Raw genomic sequence first — 17,095 nt, forward strand, 5'->3', positions numbered from 1 at the left:
GCAAAGATAAAAAACAACCTTCGATTATGTTAATTATGGTAATTTAAAAGAACTGTGTATCACAGCTCATTTACACATACATTTTTTACAAGTCATATTTTAAAACTTTCTGTCTTTTGTTTTTGGTACCAAAATCTTCAGCTCTCAACTTGAAAACAACTAGAAGACACATTCTTGGGATGGAACACTTGACAGTCAAAATACCTGCTCATTTCTCCAACCTTTTCTTGTCTATCTGTTGCCTGAAATTTCACCCTAAGTGTTACTTTTTAACTAGAACCTCATCTCTGATAAAATGCAAATCTTTCCCAAACAGAAGTCATTAAAATTGTCCTCTGTATAAATAAGAAATAGTTTGAAGTATAAATAAATTGAAAAAAAAAAAAAATAACTCTGAGGAGTGATAGGGCCATCTAGTGTAGAAGGCAATGGCACCCCACTCCAGTACTCTCGCCTGGAAAATCCCATGGATGGAGGAGCCTGGTAGGCTACAGTCCATGGGGTTGCTAAGAGTCGGACACGACTGAGCGACTTCACTTTCACTTTTCACTTTCATGCACTGGAGAAGGAAATGGCAACCCACTCCAGTGTTCTTGCCTGGAGAATCCCAGGCGACGGGGGAGCCTGGTGGGCTGCAGTCCATGGGGTTGCTAAGAGTTGGACATGACTGAGCGACTTCACTTTCACTTTTCACTTTCATGCACTGGAGAAGGAAATGGCAACCCACTCCAGTGTTCTTGCCTGGAGAATCCCAGGGATGGGGGAGCCTGGTGGGCTGCCGTCTCTGGGGTCGCACAGAGTCAGACACGACTGAAGTGACTTAGCAGTAGCAACAGGGCTATCTAGGGAGCTAAATGTCACAAAATGGTGAAAATAAGTAGCTAACTTTCTAGATTCTGGAGCAAAGGCATTTGGGAAAGCCTGGGCACAGAAAAGACATTCACTGATTTCTAAGCAAAATTTTAGAGACTAGACTTTTCTCTGAGATGCAAAAGACTCTGATTGTCCAAGAAGCCATGCTGCTGGGGACTAGGCCAGAACTTCTCACGTAAACCCTTGCTTGCCTTCCTGCCAGGACTGGCTGCTGGCCACATCAGCATGTTGGTCTTTGGAGATGAAACTCGAAACTACTTTCTGGTGATTGGTCAGGCCGTAGATGACGTGCGCCTCGCGCAGAACATGGCACAGGTGAATGACGTCATTCTATCCCCAAACTGCTGGCAGCTCTGCGACAGGAGCATGATTGAAATTGAGAGGATTCCAGATCAGAGAGCAGTTAAGGTAGGTGTGATGCTGCTACTTGCCGGAAGTTCTGCCAGTCCATGCCAGGGGCCTCCGGCCGGAAGAGCCACTGGTTCTTTGAAGCTGGAGACTTGGATGGGGTCAGTCTGGGTTAGATGAAAAAGTGTTAGCCCAGGCCATCTCCTCTGGGAGGAGCCAAGCCTGGTGAGCTCAAGAGGAAGTGGTCAGCTTTTCTGTGGTAACTAAGGATGTGGAATTTGGGTATGGAGGCCTTTGGTGGGACTAGTGCACTTGTTTAATGAAAAATTTCCTGGCTATTCCCTGGGAGCAGAGCATTGTACAATAGTTTTGGAGGCTGCCATTGGCCCTCAAGTTCTCAACACTCCTAAGTCAAGGCAAGTGATCACAGAAGATAACTGGAGGTGAGTGGGGACAGCAAAGACTATGGAGGGAAAAGAATTTTCCCTGAGCCCTGCCTAGCAGAAAACACTGTAGTTAAGTTGAAGCTGGACTATAAGCAGACTGTCCCTGGGATATAGCCAATTTGAGAAAGGAAGGAGAGCTCTGCTGCTAACTGAACCAGGAACAGGACTGCTTGGCAGATGGAAAGAAAAGATGGTGAATCCATGGAGGTGCCGGCAAAGATGAGAACCCCACACCATGCCCTATGCATCAGTCTACACCCCTCCTAGCCTCCCCGACTCACTCTTCCAGTAATACACATCATGACTGCATGACCTAGCTGGCTGATAGCAATGCCCCTGCTCCCCCGATCTTCTTCAATCATTACTTATATCTTTAAAATTTGTTTTTAATTTTTAAATTAAGTTTAAACTCACAGAAAAGTTCCGAAACAATAGAGTGTTTCCATATATCCATTAGCCAGCTTCCACAAATGTTAACATTCTTCATAACCAGAGTGCAATAGTCAAAACCTGAAAACTGACATTGGTAGAGTATACTATTCACTAATTAAAGGCATTATTTGGATTTCACCTGTTTTCCCACTAATGTCCTTAGTGAGTTTTCCAGGATCCTATCCAAGATCTCACCCTGCACTGTTATTTTTAACTTAGTCTCGTGCATGTAAAACAGTTTTTCCTTGTCTTTTATGACCTTGACACTTAACATGAGTATTAATCAGTTATTTTGGTGTATGTTCCTCGATTTTGTTTTGCCTGATAGCTTCTCATCATTGGACTAAAGGTTATCCATTTTTGGAGGCAAAAATATTACAGAAATAAGGTTGTGCCATTCTTTATGTATCATATCTTGGAGTTCATGATCTTGATATGAATTTTATTACTGGTGATGTTCCTAATACCTTTTGGGGCATCAGCACCCTTTGTCCTTTTACACTTGTAAGAAAGAAATGGTATGCAGTTTAACCAAGTATTATTTCAATTAAAATGTTGTAAAGTAATAAGAAAAAAAGAAGAAAGTTATAAGAGTGGAAGAGTATACAGGTTAGTTCCCTGGAATGGCCTGCTGTGTATATACTGAAGATTGAGATCTTAACAGTAATCAGAGATGTTTTTAATGTCATTACATGCAAATTAAAGCTCTTCACTGTTTAAGTATGCCAGTGTCTGATTATCACGTTTGGGACATTCAACACCCTGCCCTTTCTGTTGAGAAATTATATTCAAAGGACCAGGCCACCTTCAGAATAACCAAAAACTTCTCCCTTTCTCTTTTTATTTTCAATCTAGGTTAATTTCTTAAAACCACCCCCTTCTTTTAACTTTGATGAATTTTTCACAAAGTGTATGGCTTTCATGGATTATTATCCTTCTGGTGACCACAAAAGTAAGTACCCTCTATACTCAAGAGCCTTGCCTCTACCAGTGGTCTGTAGGGTCTTATACCAGTGCCAAGGGCTCCATTACAAATGATTGGTGTCTTCAGTACAGTTCACAGTCCCAGCAGCGTACCACGGGGACCGCCTTCCCGGTTCCCACAAGAGCTATGCTAAGTAAAACCCTCCTTAGGCCCTCTGCTTCTCCCTTGACAAGGACGCCTTTCCCTCATCTTCTGAACTTTTGCAAGTCTTCTCCATGATAAAAGGCAAAGAAAATCTATGAATCCTACTTTTCCCTTCTAACATTCAGCACCAGACTTCTCAAGGGTAATCTGTGTGTCTCTACCTCTTCTTCTGTCCTCTCTTTTAATTATTCACCCAATAAGCATGGATGACACGCACCTTGAGGTGGGGATGGAGAGCATGTGTTCACCCACTTGTCAGTCTTGAGTCCCTGACATCTAGCTTCTGTCCACTTTCCCCCCATCTCCTGGGACCGCTTATGTCAAGGTGTTAATAGCCATCAACTTACCAAACCAGCTGACCTCTCTTCAGGCCTCATAACTAGGTGATTGGCTTTAGATTACTCTCTTTTCTAGGTATTTATCTTCTCCTCATTCCTTGAGTTCAAAAATATTATTTCCTAGTTTTGCTTTTACCCCTCAAACTACCCATTTTCAGTTCCCCTTCTGTTCCTTGAATGCTGATGAGTCCAGGAATCTGTCTTGGACTGTCTGGTCTTCTCTACTGACGTTTTGTGGAGGCATTAATCTATGCTGGATTTCCCTATAACTGCCGGCAGGGCTGGGACTAGTGTGAGGAATGCAGGACAATTTAGGTGATAACAAACTTTAATACCTCATCAAGTAGACAGTCTCCTGCAAAACGGTGTGGAAGGCAAGAAGTAAAAAGTAAAGAACAAGGAAAGGCTAAAGAATAAAGAATAAGGAAGAGACAAACAGAAAGTATCTGATTGGCTGGGGTCATATATTCAGTCTTGTTTGGGGTAAGAAGGCTGGGAGTTGACTAGGCATTTAGGGATTGGCTGACTATTATTACTGCTTTTCTGGTTAAGTGGAGCATTTACTGGGACACAAAAATTAATCTAAGTCTTGGTTTGCTGATAAGGCATGCTGGATAGGGAGCAGCTTATCTTGGGCCTAGAAATTTATTTCAACAATGTCTCAATTCTATGCTACTTATCTTTCCCTGAAACGGTTCCTTTATCCAGACTAGAAACTTCAGAAACATCTTTGAATCATTCTTCTTTGTCACCATTTTTGTGTAGGTCTTGAATATTTTGAACATCACAGATTTAGACTGTAATTTTACAAAACTGCAGTAGGTAATGGGATGAGAGGGGTGTTCAGGGGAACTGTAGGCAAATTGACCAGGAAAGGCCAAGAACCCAAAAGCTCCAAGGATGGAGAAAATCTAGTGATATAATCCTTGAACTGTACCTTATCCCATCTCTGAGATATTAATAATGCCTTCAGTAACTTATTTTGGGCTCAGCAATACCACAGTGCAATTCTGGTGCTAACTACCTGGAGTCAGCACAGAGAGATGGAGTCTTCCATAAGACTTCTCTTATCACCAGCTACAAGCTCTGAGATTAGTAAGTCACCTGCACTTCTGACCAACTGGCTACAAATCCAAGGGTTCTCTCAGTGCTCTCAAGTTCAATAATTCACTATAATAACTCACAGAACTCTGGAAAGTACTATGCTTATAATTATGGTTTTATTGTAAAGAATACAAATGAGGACCAGTATTGTATTGGTCTCTGAACACATAGGATGAGGTCTGGGAGAGTCCCAAATATGAAGCTTCTTGATAGTCAGGACACATCATGCTCCTTGAACATCAAAGTATTTACCAGCCAGGGAAGCAGAGGTTTGCATATTTTATTGATGGTTTATTTAATAGGCATGTACTATGAAAAACTGGCCTCATAGTGAAAAGTGAAAGTGTTAGATGTTCAGTCCTGTCTGTCTCTTTTCGACCCCATGGACTGCCTGTCAGGTTCCTCTGTCCATGGAATTCTCCAGGCAAGAATACTGGAATGGGGTAGCCATTCCCTTCTCCAGGGGATCTTCCAGACCCAGGGATTGAACCTGGGTCTCCTGCATTGCAGGCAGATTCTTTACCATCTGAACCACCAGGGAAGCCCCATTGGGCTTATAATTGAACTAAATCTTCAGCCCCTTTTCCCTCCTCAGAGGTCATGAAGGTTAGGCTCTTAACACCTGGTTCAAAGCACCAACCCTCTTATCACATGCTTGGTCTTTGCAGATAGACACCTATCCTGAGTCATCTCATTAGCATAAATTCAGGTGTGGTCCAAAGGACCCACCATGAATAACAGAGACAGTTTCATTATCTGGGAAATTCCAAAGATTTAGAAGTTACTCTGGCATCAGAAGCAAAGACCGGCCAAATTCCTTATTATTTGTCTCTTCCCTGGTAGCTTGGATGGTAAAGTGTCTGCCTACAATGCGGGAGACCTGGGTTCGAACCCTGGGTCAGGAAGATCCCCTGGAGAAGGAAATGGCAACCCACTCCAGTACCTTTCTTGCCTGGAAAATCCCATGGACTGAGGAGTCTGGTGGGCTACAGTCTATGGGATCGCAAAGAGTCGGACACGACTGAGCGACTTCTCTTCACTTCATGAGTCCCTTGAATAGCAAGGAGATCAAACCAGTCAATGTGAAGGAAATCAACCCTGACTATCATTGAAAGGACTGATGCTGAAGCTCCAATACTTTGGCCACCTGATGTGAAAACCCTGATGCTGGGAAAGATTGATGGCTGGAGAAGGGGGTGGCAGAGGACGAGATGATTGGATGGCATCCCCAACTCAATGGACATGAGTTTGAGCAAACTGCAGGAGATGGTGAAGGACAGGGAAGCCTGGCGTACTGCAGTCCATGGGGTTGCAGAGAGTCGGATACGACTGAGCAACTGAACAACAAACTTTTGTCGCCATGATCGTCTAGACCTTTACAGTGCCTGCCCTCTTCCCGAGCTCTTTGCTTCTCTCCAGTCTGCTCAGCATCATTTCTTATTAATCTCCCTTACTCACATGGGGCTCAGGCCAGCTTAGTCTTTACCAATTCCTTAACATACTCTGCTCATTCTTGACTTTAACCTACATCTGCTGGGCGTGCATCCTTCTAGTAAAAAGCCACAAGTTATTCAAGATTCAGTAAAATTCCTAGTTCTCCTTTTAACCCTTTTCTGATTAAACCAGTTTATCTAGACCACTGATTTCACTGAGTGTCTCTGGTCTTTATAATCTATTAGCCCATTTGGTCTTTTTTGTATTTAACTTTTTCTATACATATTATACTTGAATGTGCCTAAGTGCTTCCAGGAAAAACTCAATTTCCTAATAACTTTTTATTCCCACACAGTGCCTAGCACAGCATTTAAAATATAACTTTGTTTTGAATACATTCAATACAAACATTTGCTCCCCAATTTGTAGCCTTTTCAGACTCCACCATTATTTTTCATCTTTTTTCACATTATTATCATTCTTGTATTCCCTGCTGAAAACCTATCATAATTTCTTTCCACTATTTTTTTATTTCTTCAAATTCATTCTTACCACCTCCTAACAGTCTATTTTATAGAGTATGGAACAATCAACCATTATAGTGAAAATAATCATAGAGATGATGAAAGCCTAGTGCTTTTTTCCTGGATGAGGAAATAAGAGTCAACCAGGGCAGTGAAGTGACTTGTCCAGAGTCACACAACAAGTTGGTATCAAACCTGGGATCAGAAGCCAGTCTCCTGACTCTTAACTCATGCTGCTCTTTCAACTCGATCATCCCCTGCATTCTGTCATCATTGTCCTCCATTATCATCCCGTCATCTGTTTATTCCCATCACCTGTGACAATACTTTTGATATGGAGGTGAAAGTCTCCTTAAGTTCTGAAGTGTGATGACATTTGGAACAGGGTTTTGAGCTACATGCAACTGAATTTTGGGAAACCCTCAACTTCTGAGAACATCTCATTGGCTTTCCCTTGGCCCTATTTGGCCACGAAGTAGCCCAGAGTTTTCTGACTGAACAGTGAAGACTACTGCCCAAGGGAATGGGGACTGGGAGGCACCTGTCTCCCACATTGCAGAGCCAAGCTTCCCTTTCTGATCCTACCTCTCCTGCCCTCTTAGACCTCCTGAGACTTGCTTGCATGCTAGAATCTGATCCTGAACTGGAATTGTCCCTACAAAAGTATGTGATGGAAAGCATATTGAAGCAGGTATTTTAATAATTTAATTCACTGACTTTTGGGGTGTCAGGGATCTTGGACAGCTGCTAAGATCAAGAAAATCAGTAGCTTGTAAAATGTTTCATTGAAGTAGAAAGAGGTGGGACTGACATTCTCCACGTGTTCAAATCAGAATGTTTTTAAGAATTAAAACGGGTATTACTCATAATTACACTATGACAACAGGGGTAAACTAGGCCTCATACAACTGGGCAAACTGAAAGTGTCCCAAGCGTATAAGAACATGTCACACACACACAAAAAAGAACATCACATGTCCTTCCTACATGTCACATAGCAAGTGAATGATACTTTTTCTCTTGTCACTTGAATTATATCTTAAGCTTTGAAAGTTAATACAGATAATTAGAACTCTCAGAAGTACCTCTAGCCCTTAGAGTTTTCCCTTTTCATTTGCTTAGATCTAGGTTCTTTCAAAGGCATTAACTGTTCAAATTATAACTATTTCTCAGCACTCACCATGCCCCAGACACTGTACTCTTTCATGTATTTATTCTTCACAATCCTTGGCAGATGTATTTATCCATTATATATGAGAAAACAGAGACAGAATGATACCATGAACTTTCCTGAGATTATAAAGTAAGAAATGTAGCTAGGATTTGAACCCTGTTCTCTCTGAACCCTACATTTCTTTCAGAGGCTGTATACAGCCTCTCTAATACAATGCCTATTTTAATTCTTAATCCTGTCAAAATGCAGTTATGTCCTAGAGGAAATATCTGTGATACAAGCCTGACCTGTGGGCAGCTGCCTTCACAGTGTGGGTTGAAGAGCTGTCAGAATGCCCCCCTGTACCTTTCACTCAGCTGAGAACCACTCCCTCTGCTGCTGCTAAGTCGCTTCAGTCGTGTCCGGACCCCAGAGACGGCAGCCCGTCAGGCTCCCCCGTCCCTGAGATTCTCCAGGCAAGGATAGTGGAGTGGGCTGCCATTTCCTTCTCCAGTGCAGGAAAGTGGAAAGTGAAAGTGAAGTTGCTCAGTCATGTCCGACTCTTTGCGACCCCATGGACCGCAGCCCACCAGTCTCCTCCATCCATGGGATTTTCCAGACACTCCCTCTAGTGCCTGCAATTGTTGGATTCTTGGATTTTTGAGGCTCAAGAGAGCCATCTCACTCTTCCCCTCCCTCCCTCTAAGATAATGTTATGCTTCTTCAGCTGCTACTGGTTGAGAGCAAGGTCTGCAGGAAAGGGATACAAGAGAGGTTCTGTGAGTCACTGTGAAAATTCTGAGTAGGAGTGAGAAACACGGGCTAAGCGACAGCAGCTTGGAAGCCGAAAGGAGGCAAAAGACAGATGCTTTACAGCTTTACCAAAGTCTGTCCCTGCACCTAACGAACACAGATCTGCTTGAATTTTTCAAACCAAAATTCAGAATACATGGCCTGATGGAATAATTTAATTTCTTTACCATGTTTAGTATTATGTATTTAATATTAATTCATTTGAAAAATCAAAGAAAATGATCATGTTGCCTAGTTAGAAATTATTAAATCATCTTTTATGAAAAGTACATGAAACCTCAGCTAGACAGGAAGCATGATTCCAAGATTCCCTGTACACAATTTCCTTTATCATACAGATGTGTTTCATATTGTCAATGGAGAATCTGACACTTCTGTGTTGTCTGGGGGAGAAAAAATGCAATGCTTCTCCCCCATTGTTTTGTTATGTACTTAAATTTAACAAAATCCAGGGCTAATGAATAGGTAGGGATAGGGATAATTTGGGAAACACTCACCTTTCCCTTCCCTGTGCCTGTTTGGATAGACTTAGAGTGAAGATGGGAACTGAATGAAATGTAACACCAAAGAGAGGCAAGGGGGTGCTATGAATAGAAGTCCATGGATCTGGATTTTGTTTGATACTGTTTTCCCAAATGACTTGGAAAATTTTCTTATCTCTCCATCCCTCAGTTATCTAATTAGTAAAATGAGGATAATGTAATTTTATTTCATTTGAGGATAAAGGAGGATGGAATATAGAAATATTCTGAAAAATACCTTGCTATTAAAATATTACACAGCAGGATATTCTTATTCCTAAATTGTTAGAGAGCCAAAAGAAACAGCAGTTCTTTTATTGTGAGGGCTCATATTGGCTGAGGGAGCTACCAGTTGCAATAAGGGAGTGGTGGCTGGCCAAAAATGAGCAGGCTTGTAAGTTCCTATTGGAAGACATTTTGATAGTCCATTCCATTTCCATCTTTTTGACTTTAGGCTGGCTCTGCTGTGTTCTACCTCCCAACTCTGATAACTTCAGTTTCCCTAGAGAATCTCAAAAGGCTAGTTCCCTCCCAGTGATAATTTTGGGTGTGGTGGTGATGATATTGGGAGGAAAGATCCACTGCCAAGGACACATGTTAAGGAAAGCTTCCCTCTAAATTACAGATTGATGACAAACAGCTTCGGGGTTATTTGTCTGAGCTTCGCCCCGTGACAGTTATGTTTGTGAACCTGATGTTTAAGGGCCAAGATAAAGCAGAAGTCATAGGCTCAGCTATTCAGGATGCCTGCGTGCACATTAATTCTGTCCTGAGGGTCTTCCGAGGCCAAATCAACAAAGTCTTCATGTTTGACAAGGTAAATTTCCCACACTAAAGATGTGGAAACCTACCAATAATTTAAGATTAGCATTATGTCCATGGATATGGGAGAAAGAGAAGGAATAGACACGTTCAATCTAGAACCATCAGTCTTTATTTATAATATAATAACAGCCTACATGGTGGATGTGGCACTCAATGTGTGCTAGGCATTGTTCTCCACACTTTTACACATATTACTTCTTTCTTACATTCCTACTCTAAGTGGTAGGTATTGTTGTTATTGTCCCTATTTTACAGATGAGGATGTTTAGGTAAAGCTAAGGATAGAGAGACAAAATAAGATTAAGTGATGGACTGGATTTCAGACCCAGGTAGTGTGCCTTCTTGGTCTGTGCTCTTAACCACTGTATTCAACTAGCTTTCACTGTATGTACATACATCTGGAATCCAGGGTATAATGAATCTCCCAGAGATTCAAGGTCAGTCTTCTAGTAACCATCCTAGCCTAGAAGCTGTAATCCCCACCTGCCATGCGTGCACTTCCAGCTCCCCTTTCAGCTCCTTAATTGAGATGGGGTGGGGGTGTCACCTTTAGCTCTCAATGTTTTCAATCTGGTCTTCATCTGTTCAGAGAAAAATGATGTGATAAATTATCATAGGAGTGCTCATGAGAATTGATTTCACCATCTCAGGTGTTTTTGTATTGCAAGAGCGGAGCACTTAATTACTGCTCCACACTCATTCACTCACTGATTAAAAAACACAGTGAGCATTGGCAGTGACGGAAAGCTAGGGCTGAGCTGCAGGGGCGAGAAACTCTCTCAGGTTGTTACAGAACCAGGCAGAAATAGTTTTTGTACGAAAAATACTCTGTTCTGTGGGAGTTCTGAGGCAACGGAGCCCTCCAGTCCAGTGGAGTCTGATACTTCTTCCATATTCATTTATGAGTATCATCAGAAAAGAGCACAGACCCAAGAGAACAGTTTTTAGTGTCTTGCAGATACTCCAGACAATTCCTGGAGAGACAGTTCCTGGCTCCCCAGTTCCCAGCTGTGTGTCCTTAGCAAGTCATTGAACTTCTCTGAGACTTAGTTTATACCTATTTATTTTGCATAAAAATAGGGACATTATTTAAATGAGGATAGTATTTGCCTAAAGTGATTGTTGAAAGTTTTAAAAAAATATGTGTGTGAAGCACCTGTTGTGATGCCTAGTTCAAGTCAGCACTCAGCAGATGAGAGCTGCCAGTCTCACGGCCAGTGTGAGGTCTTGCCAAGCCACTAGGCAGAATTCCCAGCCAAGCAAACCCACCAGTGCCTACAAAGGGGCTGCCCTTTAATCTCTTCACAGACCTGGATTCAGGGCCCCCCAGCCCCTTGCCCCACCAATGCCACAACACAGCCTAGTGCCAGTGAGAATCCGACTCTCAATCAGATGGGCTTCCCAGGCGGCCCAGTGCTAAAGAGTGCCTGCCAAAGCGCGAGACACAGGAGACGCAGGTTTGATCCCTAGCTTGGGAAACTCCCCTAGAAGAGGAAAGGGCAGCTCACTCTAGTATTCTTGCCTGGAAAATCTTGTGGACAGAGGAGCCTGCAGGCAAAGAGTCAGACATGACTTAGTGACTAAGCATGTACTTGGTCAGATTCTTTTTGCAGAGGGTTGAAGAAACGGAGGCATTTTACTACTGTTCTTTTGCATTTTATCAGGATAGAACATACATAGACTCAAATTTTTAACCCATTGACTTTTATTCACTATGCACTATTTTCTTACAGAAAATAGCATCTGAAGTCATTTTTTAAGGGACTAATCGTAAAAATGCCCACTTCAGAGTTTACTGTCTCTTTGAAAGAGTTAACTTTTCGCCAAGAAAAAACACTCCCAGCTTAAGCCTTTATCCTTAAGAAAAATGAATAATAACAATATCTGAAGAGAACTTTAGAGTTCAGGAGGTGCGTGTGTATATATCTAAATATAACACACTAATTTTTCAGTAACCTAACCAACCTCAGCAAGTCCAAGTTATACCTGTATTTAGATTGATAAACTGAAGTTCATAAAGTGTAATTGACTTGTCCAAGTTTCCACACTTGGGAAGTGGCATGAGAACACATATTTTCTGATCTCAGAGCTGGTGCCTTTTGCTCTGTGCTACTTTTTGGACTTAAACTTAGGACTTTGCAACCCAAGACCTTGGCTACAGTAGAGAGTAGACAGGAGGGTACACTCTCAGGTTCTAACCCTACTGTTGATGATGCAAGAGAAGTTATATAATGTTTACTAAGAATGAAATAAGTATATATTTGATGAACTTTGTTTCAGAGAGTGAAAATTGCTACCCAGGCTCCACTGGGCCATCTAAATGGTCCAGTTTAAAACTAACAGTCCACCAGTTGTGTTTGCTGCCTTTCTCCCTCACAGGGCTGCTCTTTTCTCTGTGTCTTTGGTTTTCCTGGGGAAAAGGCACCTGATGAAGTCACTCATGCCTTGGAGAGTGCTGTGGATATATTTGACTTCTGCTCTCAGGTCCACAAAATCCGGTAAGTGTTGACCCTGATTCCATCTGATTCCTGACTCTGTTGTAGGATATGGGGAGACAGGACAAAGGTCAGGGAAGGCGGGAGACTGAGTGTCTTTCTGTCTACATTCATTATTTACTGAGTGTACAGATAGGGTGAGCAAACCCAGACCTGATGCAATCAGATGGGGGGATGCTCAAGGCCAGGTAGAGAAAGGATATTCCTAACAAATTCAAATGTACCAGAGAGGGTCTAACTGGATTGTCTCTCTATACTTCTGGCTTACTTCCTGGGAGAGGTTCATATTCCAAACTATGTTGGAGACCTGAGATGATTTTTAATAACTAGGAGATAAAGTAAGTACTAGGGCTTCCTCATAGCTCAGTTGGTAAAGAATCTGCCTGCAGTGCAGGAGACCCAGGTTTGATTCCTGGATTGGGAAGATCCCCTGGAGAAGGAAATGGCAACCCACTCCAGTATTCTTGCCTGAAGAATCCCATGGACAGAGGAGCCTGGCAGGCTACAGTCCATGGGGTTGCAAAGAGTCGGACATGATTTAGTGACTAAAACACCACCACCAACGTAAATACTAGGATTGGAAATTTATATATTGATCTGGCCTCAAGATGATCCACTGAGTAAAATTATTAAGAAAATGTTTACATTTTTGACCCTGGCTGTCCAAGAGCCCAGTGCCCTCAGGCTCCCCCTGTGTACCCCAATAATCCTGACTTGTGGCCCACCCTGGTCTACTCCGACAGGTACCACCCTTTGCCCTAAATATTCCACCTTCTCAGCCTCTAGTCATTTGTATATGCAGCCATCTTCATGCATTAGAAAAGTTAGTTTTTGATGCTACACAGTTATTTCCTTTTGAAAAAATGACTTAGTTCTTTCTAGCAATCACAAAGATAGTTAATTTTTTTTTTTACAACCACAATCATTCTACATTGAAAGTCCATTGGGGTGATGAGATTATTTTCCAGAAAAATAGCTCAGATGAATACTTAAAAGTAGCAGGAAAGTGAACTGAGTTGTCACTTCTAAGAATTTAGCTCTCTGTCTCAAACTGCCCTTGCTTTATACCTCCAGGCCATGCGCAATGGCCCTAACCTAACTACAAAGGGAAGAGTGTTCTTTTTTGAAAACTCTTTCCCACCCCTCCCCCACCCCATTCATCTCCGTGTCCCCACCCTCCCTGCCATCTCTGTGTTCACTGTCTTTATCTCTTTCCCCACAACTCTCTTTCTCTTCCCCGCCCCGGAGCCAGCACTGTTTCCATTGGCGTGACCAGCGGGATTGTCTTCTGTGGAATCGTTGGACACTCTGTGAGGCACGAGTATACAGGTGTGCTGAACTAGCTTATGTCCAGCTTTCTCTCAGCAAACACTGTGCCTTGCTACTGGACTGGATGGGGGGCGGGACAAAAATTAGCGGGGCGTGGACCTTGTGCTCAAAGGTTTACAGTCTTTCAGATGAAACCAAAGCTTATCGGTTGGTCCCTGGATAGCGCAATGATTGCAAAACGTGTATTTCTGGGTCTACGATTGAGTATAATAAATATGCAGTCTTTAGACGGGAACTGTGGAAGGCCATGCTTGCCTGGTGGCTCAGATGATAAAGAATCCGCCTGCAATGTGGGAGACCTGGGTTCGATCCCTAGGTTGGGAAGATCCCCTGGAGGAGGGCATGGCAGCCACACTCCAGTATTCTTGCCTGGAGAATCCTCATGGACAGAGGAGCCTGGTAGGTTACAATTCATGGGGTCACAAAAGAGCTGGACACAACTGAGTGACTAAGCATACACACACATGGGAGGCCATAAGCTCAGGGAATGATGGGCCTTTATGTTAATTTCCTATTAACATTAAACGATTACTCCTTTTAATTCCTGGGATAGATGAGGACTGATTCTTAAAATTATGAATATTGGCATTACTGAAAAATAGCACTAATCTCAAAAGTAAGTAGGTATTATCTCAAGATTTCACTGCTCTTTCCTGTTCAATCCTATTAGGGTTTTAAATGCTCAGAAATAATACATTTAAAATACTGCACATATATAAAATACTGAAACAGTTATGTCTGAAGTAATACAACTCTGAGATTTTCTTCAAAAATAATACAAGGTGCAGAGTGGATGGTTAATGGTTGGGGGTCCCGGGTAATAGATATATAGACTCATGATACCATGCTTTATTGTATGGTCAAATTTCCCCATAACAAACTGGCTTTAAAAAATGAGTATCTTAATCAGGAGTATTCAAGTTTATCTCAAAGTACAACATTTAAAACCTAATTAGTAGTAGTATTAATTGAGGGCTTACTAGCAGCCCAGTACTTCACAAAGTTCTTTATGTGTATTAACTCATCAATCTCCATAAACTACCCTCTGAGAGAAGTACTGTTATCAACCCCACTTTACAGATTAGAATACTAAGGCATGGAAAAGTTTAAGTATTTTGCCTAAGTAATTTACACATAGTAGAGGTAGAGCTGAGAGGTAGCCTGGTTCAGAGTCTGTGCACGGCAGTATCCCCTCTTGAAGTATCCCCTAAATTAAACCTACAATTCACACCCCTTCCAGCCCCATTTACTTACTCTTACAAAATCAAATGAAGGCTTCATGCACAGAAACATACAGACCCAATTTTGTGCCTCCTTTGGAGGTCAGTGGTCTGTGTCCAAGCTTACGAGTATCTATCTTAAATAGCAGAAGACCAACTATACCTCATCTGAGAGCCCTCAGGCCCTGCTCACCATCCCACTTAAGAGAATCCTCTCCAAATTCCAGGCCCTTTTAATCCTTGAGCAGATAATCCCCTTAGCCTCTCAAATGGCTAGTTAACTCTTGGTATATTCTAAAATGTGGTTTAGTCGCTAAATTGTGTCCAATGCTTATAATCCCATGGGCTATAGCCGGCCAGGCCTGTCCATGGGCTATCCTAGGCAAAAATACTGGAGTGGATTGCCATTTCCTTCTCCAGGAGATCTTCCCAACCCAGGAACTGAACCCAGGTCTCCTACATTGCAGGCAGATTCTTTACCGACTAAACAATGAGGGAAGCCATTGGCTAAATCTGGGTAGTTGCAGGTAAGATTGCTGTGTCATCTGTGAAGGCAAAGGGAGTAAAGGGTAAAAATGCCATCTGGGGACAATATGCATTAGGTTACACTGAGGTCAGTGGCTGTTTTCTCCTCGCTCTTTGCCTTTCTCTCTTCTTCCTATTATAGTCATTGGTCAAAAAGTCAACATAGCTGCCAGAATGATGATGTACTACCCAGGAATCGTGACCTGTGACTCTGTCACCTACAATGGCAGCAACCTACCAGCCTACTTTTTTAAAGAGCTTCCAAAGAAAGTCATGAAAGGTGTTGCAGATTCTGGACCAGTGTATCAGTGTTTGGGCCTTAATGAGAAAGTGTGAGTGTGGGACATTGACCTTGCAGTATTTTTTAGTAAAGAAGTGGGAGAAATATGATAGCAAAAACAGTAGGTCACCAATTTCAGATTTGAAGCCATTTCAGAAAATTAAAATCTAGTCCTTCCCAGGCCAAGACCCAGATTTCAAATTCCTTCATCTTCCTCCTCACTGATAGTATACATGGTGGAAGATCCCATTCCACTGTCAATTTTGAGGCTATGATGGTAATTTATCAAAGGTTGTACAAAAAGAAGAGAGTCTTCTCATTCGAGTATCTCTTTGGACTCAAAAGGACCGTCACCAACCATTAACTGTTGATCACTCCAACTGTGTGTTCAGGTATTGGTAAAGATTGCTCCTCTTCTAGGTGCTTACTGACACACGTTCTCCCAAAGCCCAGCTGGGGCTCACTTAGGAGCTGAAGATCCCTCAGTACCTGCCAATCACTTCCATGATATGTTCAAATTCCTTGCAATGACACATAAAGAAACCACCTGCCTTTCCTGCCTTATCTCCTCCTATGTCCCTTCCTCTGGGGGCGTCTAAGGGGATTAACCTCGCTTTCATTCATTCCATCCTCAGTCTACTAGGAAAACCGCAGTCAATTTTTGAAATCCAACTCGAGGATTTATTCCTTTCTAAAGCTGCCTCTGAAAGCTACCCAATCCCAAGTCCAACGGTTTAGCTCTTTGCTCCTCTGTGTAACTCCGTAGCACAATAGAACACTCAAAACAATCAGTGTGCTTTTCACGTCCTACACTGGGAGCTTTTTGAGGATAGTGATCATTTTTTGTTCATTCTTATATCCCCAGTGCTTGGTAGGCATCAATAATGATGAATAAGTGAATGAACAGCATGGGAACTCTATATAGTAGTGCTTGGTGGATGGAAAGAGAAAAGGTATTATACTTTATATTAGCAAGCTAGAATTTAGGTCTTAAAGGGTCAGATAACAGAATTAGGGCTGTAATTGGTTCAGTGAGTCTGTATTATTCATCTTTGTATTCCCAGGGCTCAGCATTGTTCTTGGCATGTGTAGATCATCAATAAAATGCTGTTTGAATAAATGAATGAATAATAATTTTTTTGTGAGCCCTTATTAAAGATTAGGGACTTTACCTCAATATCAACTATATGAGGTAGAAACAAACTAATACTAACTCCATTTTATAAATTTAAAAATGGAGACTCAGAGATTTGTTAGATGACTTGTTCATAGTCATAAACCTAGTAATTTATGGAGCCACATTGCT

At 42.1% G+C, this 17,095-nt stretch overlaps 1 protein-coding gene across 4 annotated transcripts in view; it reads left to right on the top strand.

The window, feature by feature from the left end:
• The window catches only part of ADCY10 (adenylate cyclase 10), an 84,540-nt gene that overhangs the window by 12,598 nt on the left and 54,847 nt on the right, over nucleotides 1-17,095 (top strand). For 2 of the 4 annotated variants that reach the window (XM_070462747.1, XM_070462748.1), the window contains exons 6-12: nucleotides 1,076-1,281; nucleotides 2,955-3,051; nucleotides 7,231-7,319; nucleotides 9,741-9,932; nucleotides 12,320-12,438; nucleotides 13,688-13,764; nucleotides 15,652-15,841. In XM_070462747.1, coding sequence (XP_070318848.1) covers nucleotides 1,076-1,281; nucleotides 2,955-3,051; nucleotides 7,231-7,319; nucleotides 9,741-9,932; nucleotides 12,320-12,438; nucleotides 13,688-13,764; nucleotides 15,652-15,841 — 970 coding nt within the window. The remainder of the gene's footprint in view (nucleotides 1-1,075; nucleotides 1,282-2,954; nucleotides 3,052-7,230; nucleotides 7,320-9,740; nucleotides 9,933-12,319; nucleotides 12,439-13,687; nucleotides 13,765-15,651; nucleotides 15,842-17,095) is intronic. The other 2 variants (XM_070462749.1, XM_070462750.1) reach the window with 2 other exon arrangements.

Source organism: Odocoileus virginianus, unplaced genomic scaffold (genome assembly GCF_023699985.2).
Source record: "Odocoileus virginianus isolate 20LAN1187 ecotype Illinois unplaced genomic scaffold, Ovbor_1.2 Unplaced_Scaffold_12, whole genome shotgun sequence".
Taxonomy (NCBI): domain Eukaryota; kingdom Metazoa; phylum Chordata; class Mammalia; order Artiodactyla; family Cervidae; genus Odocoileus; species Odocoileus virginianus.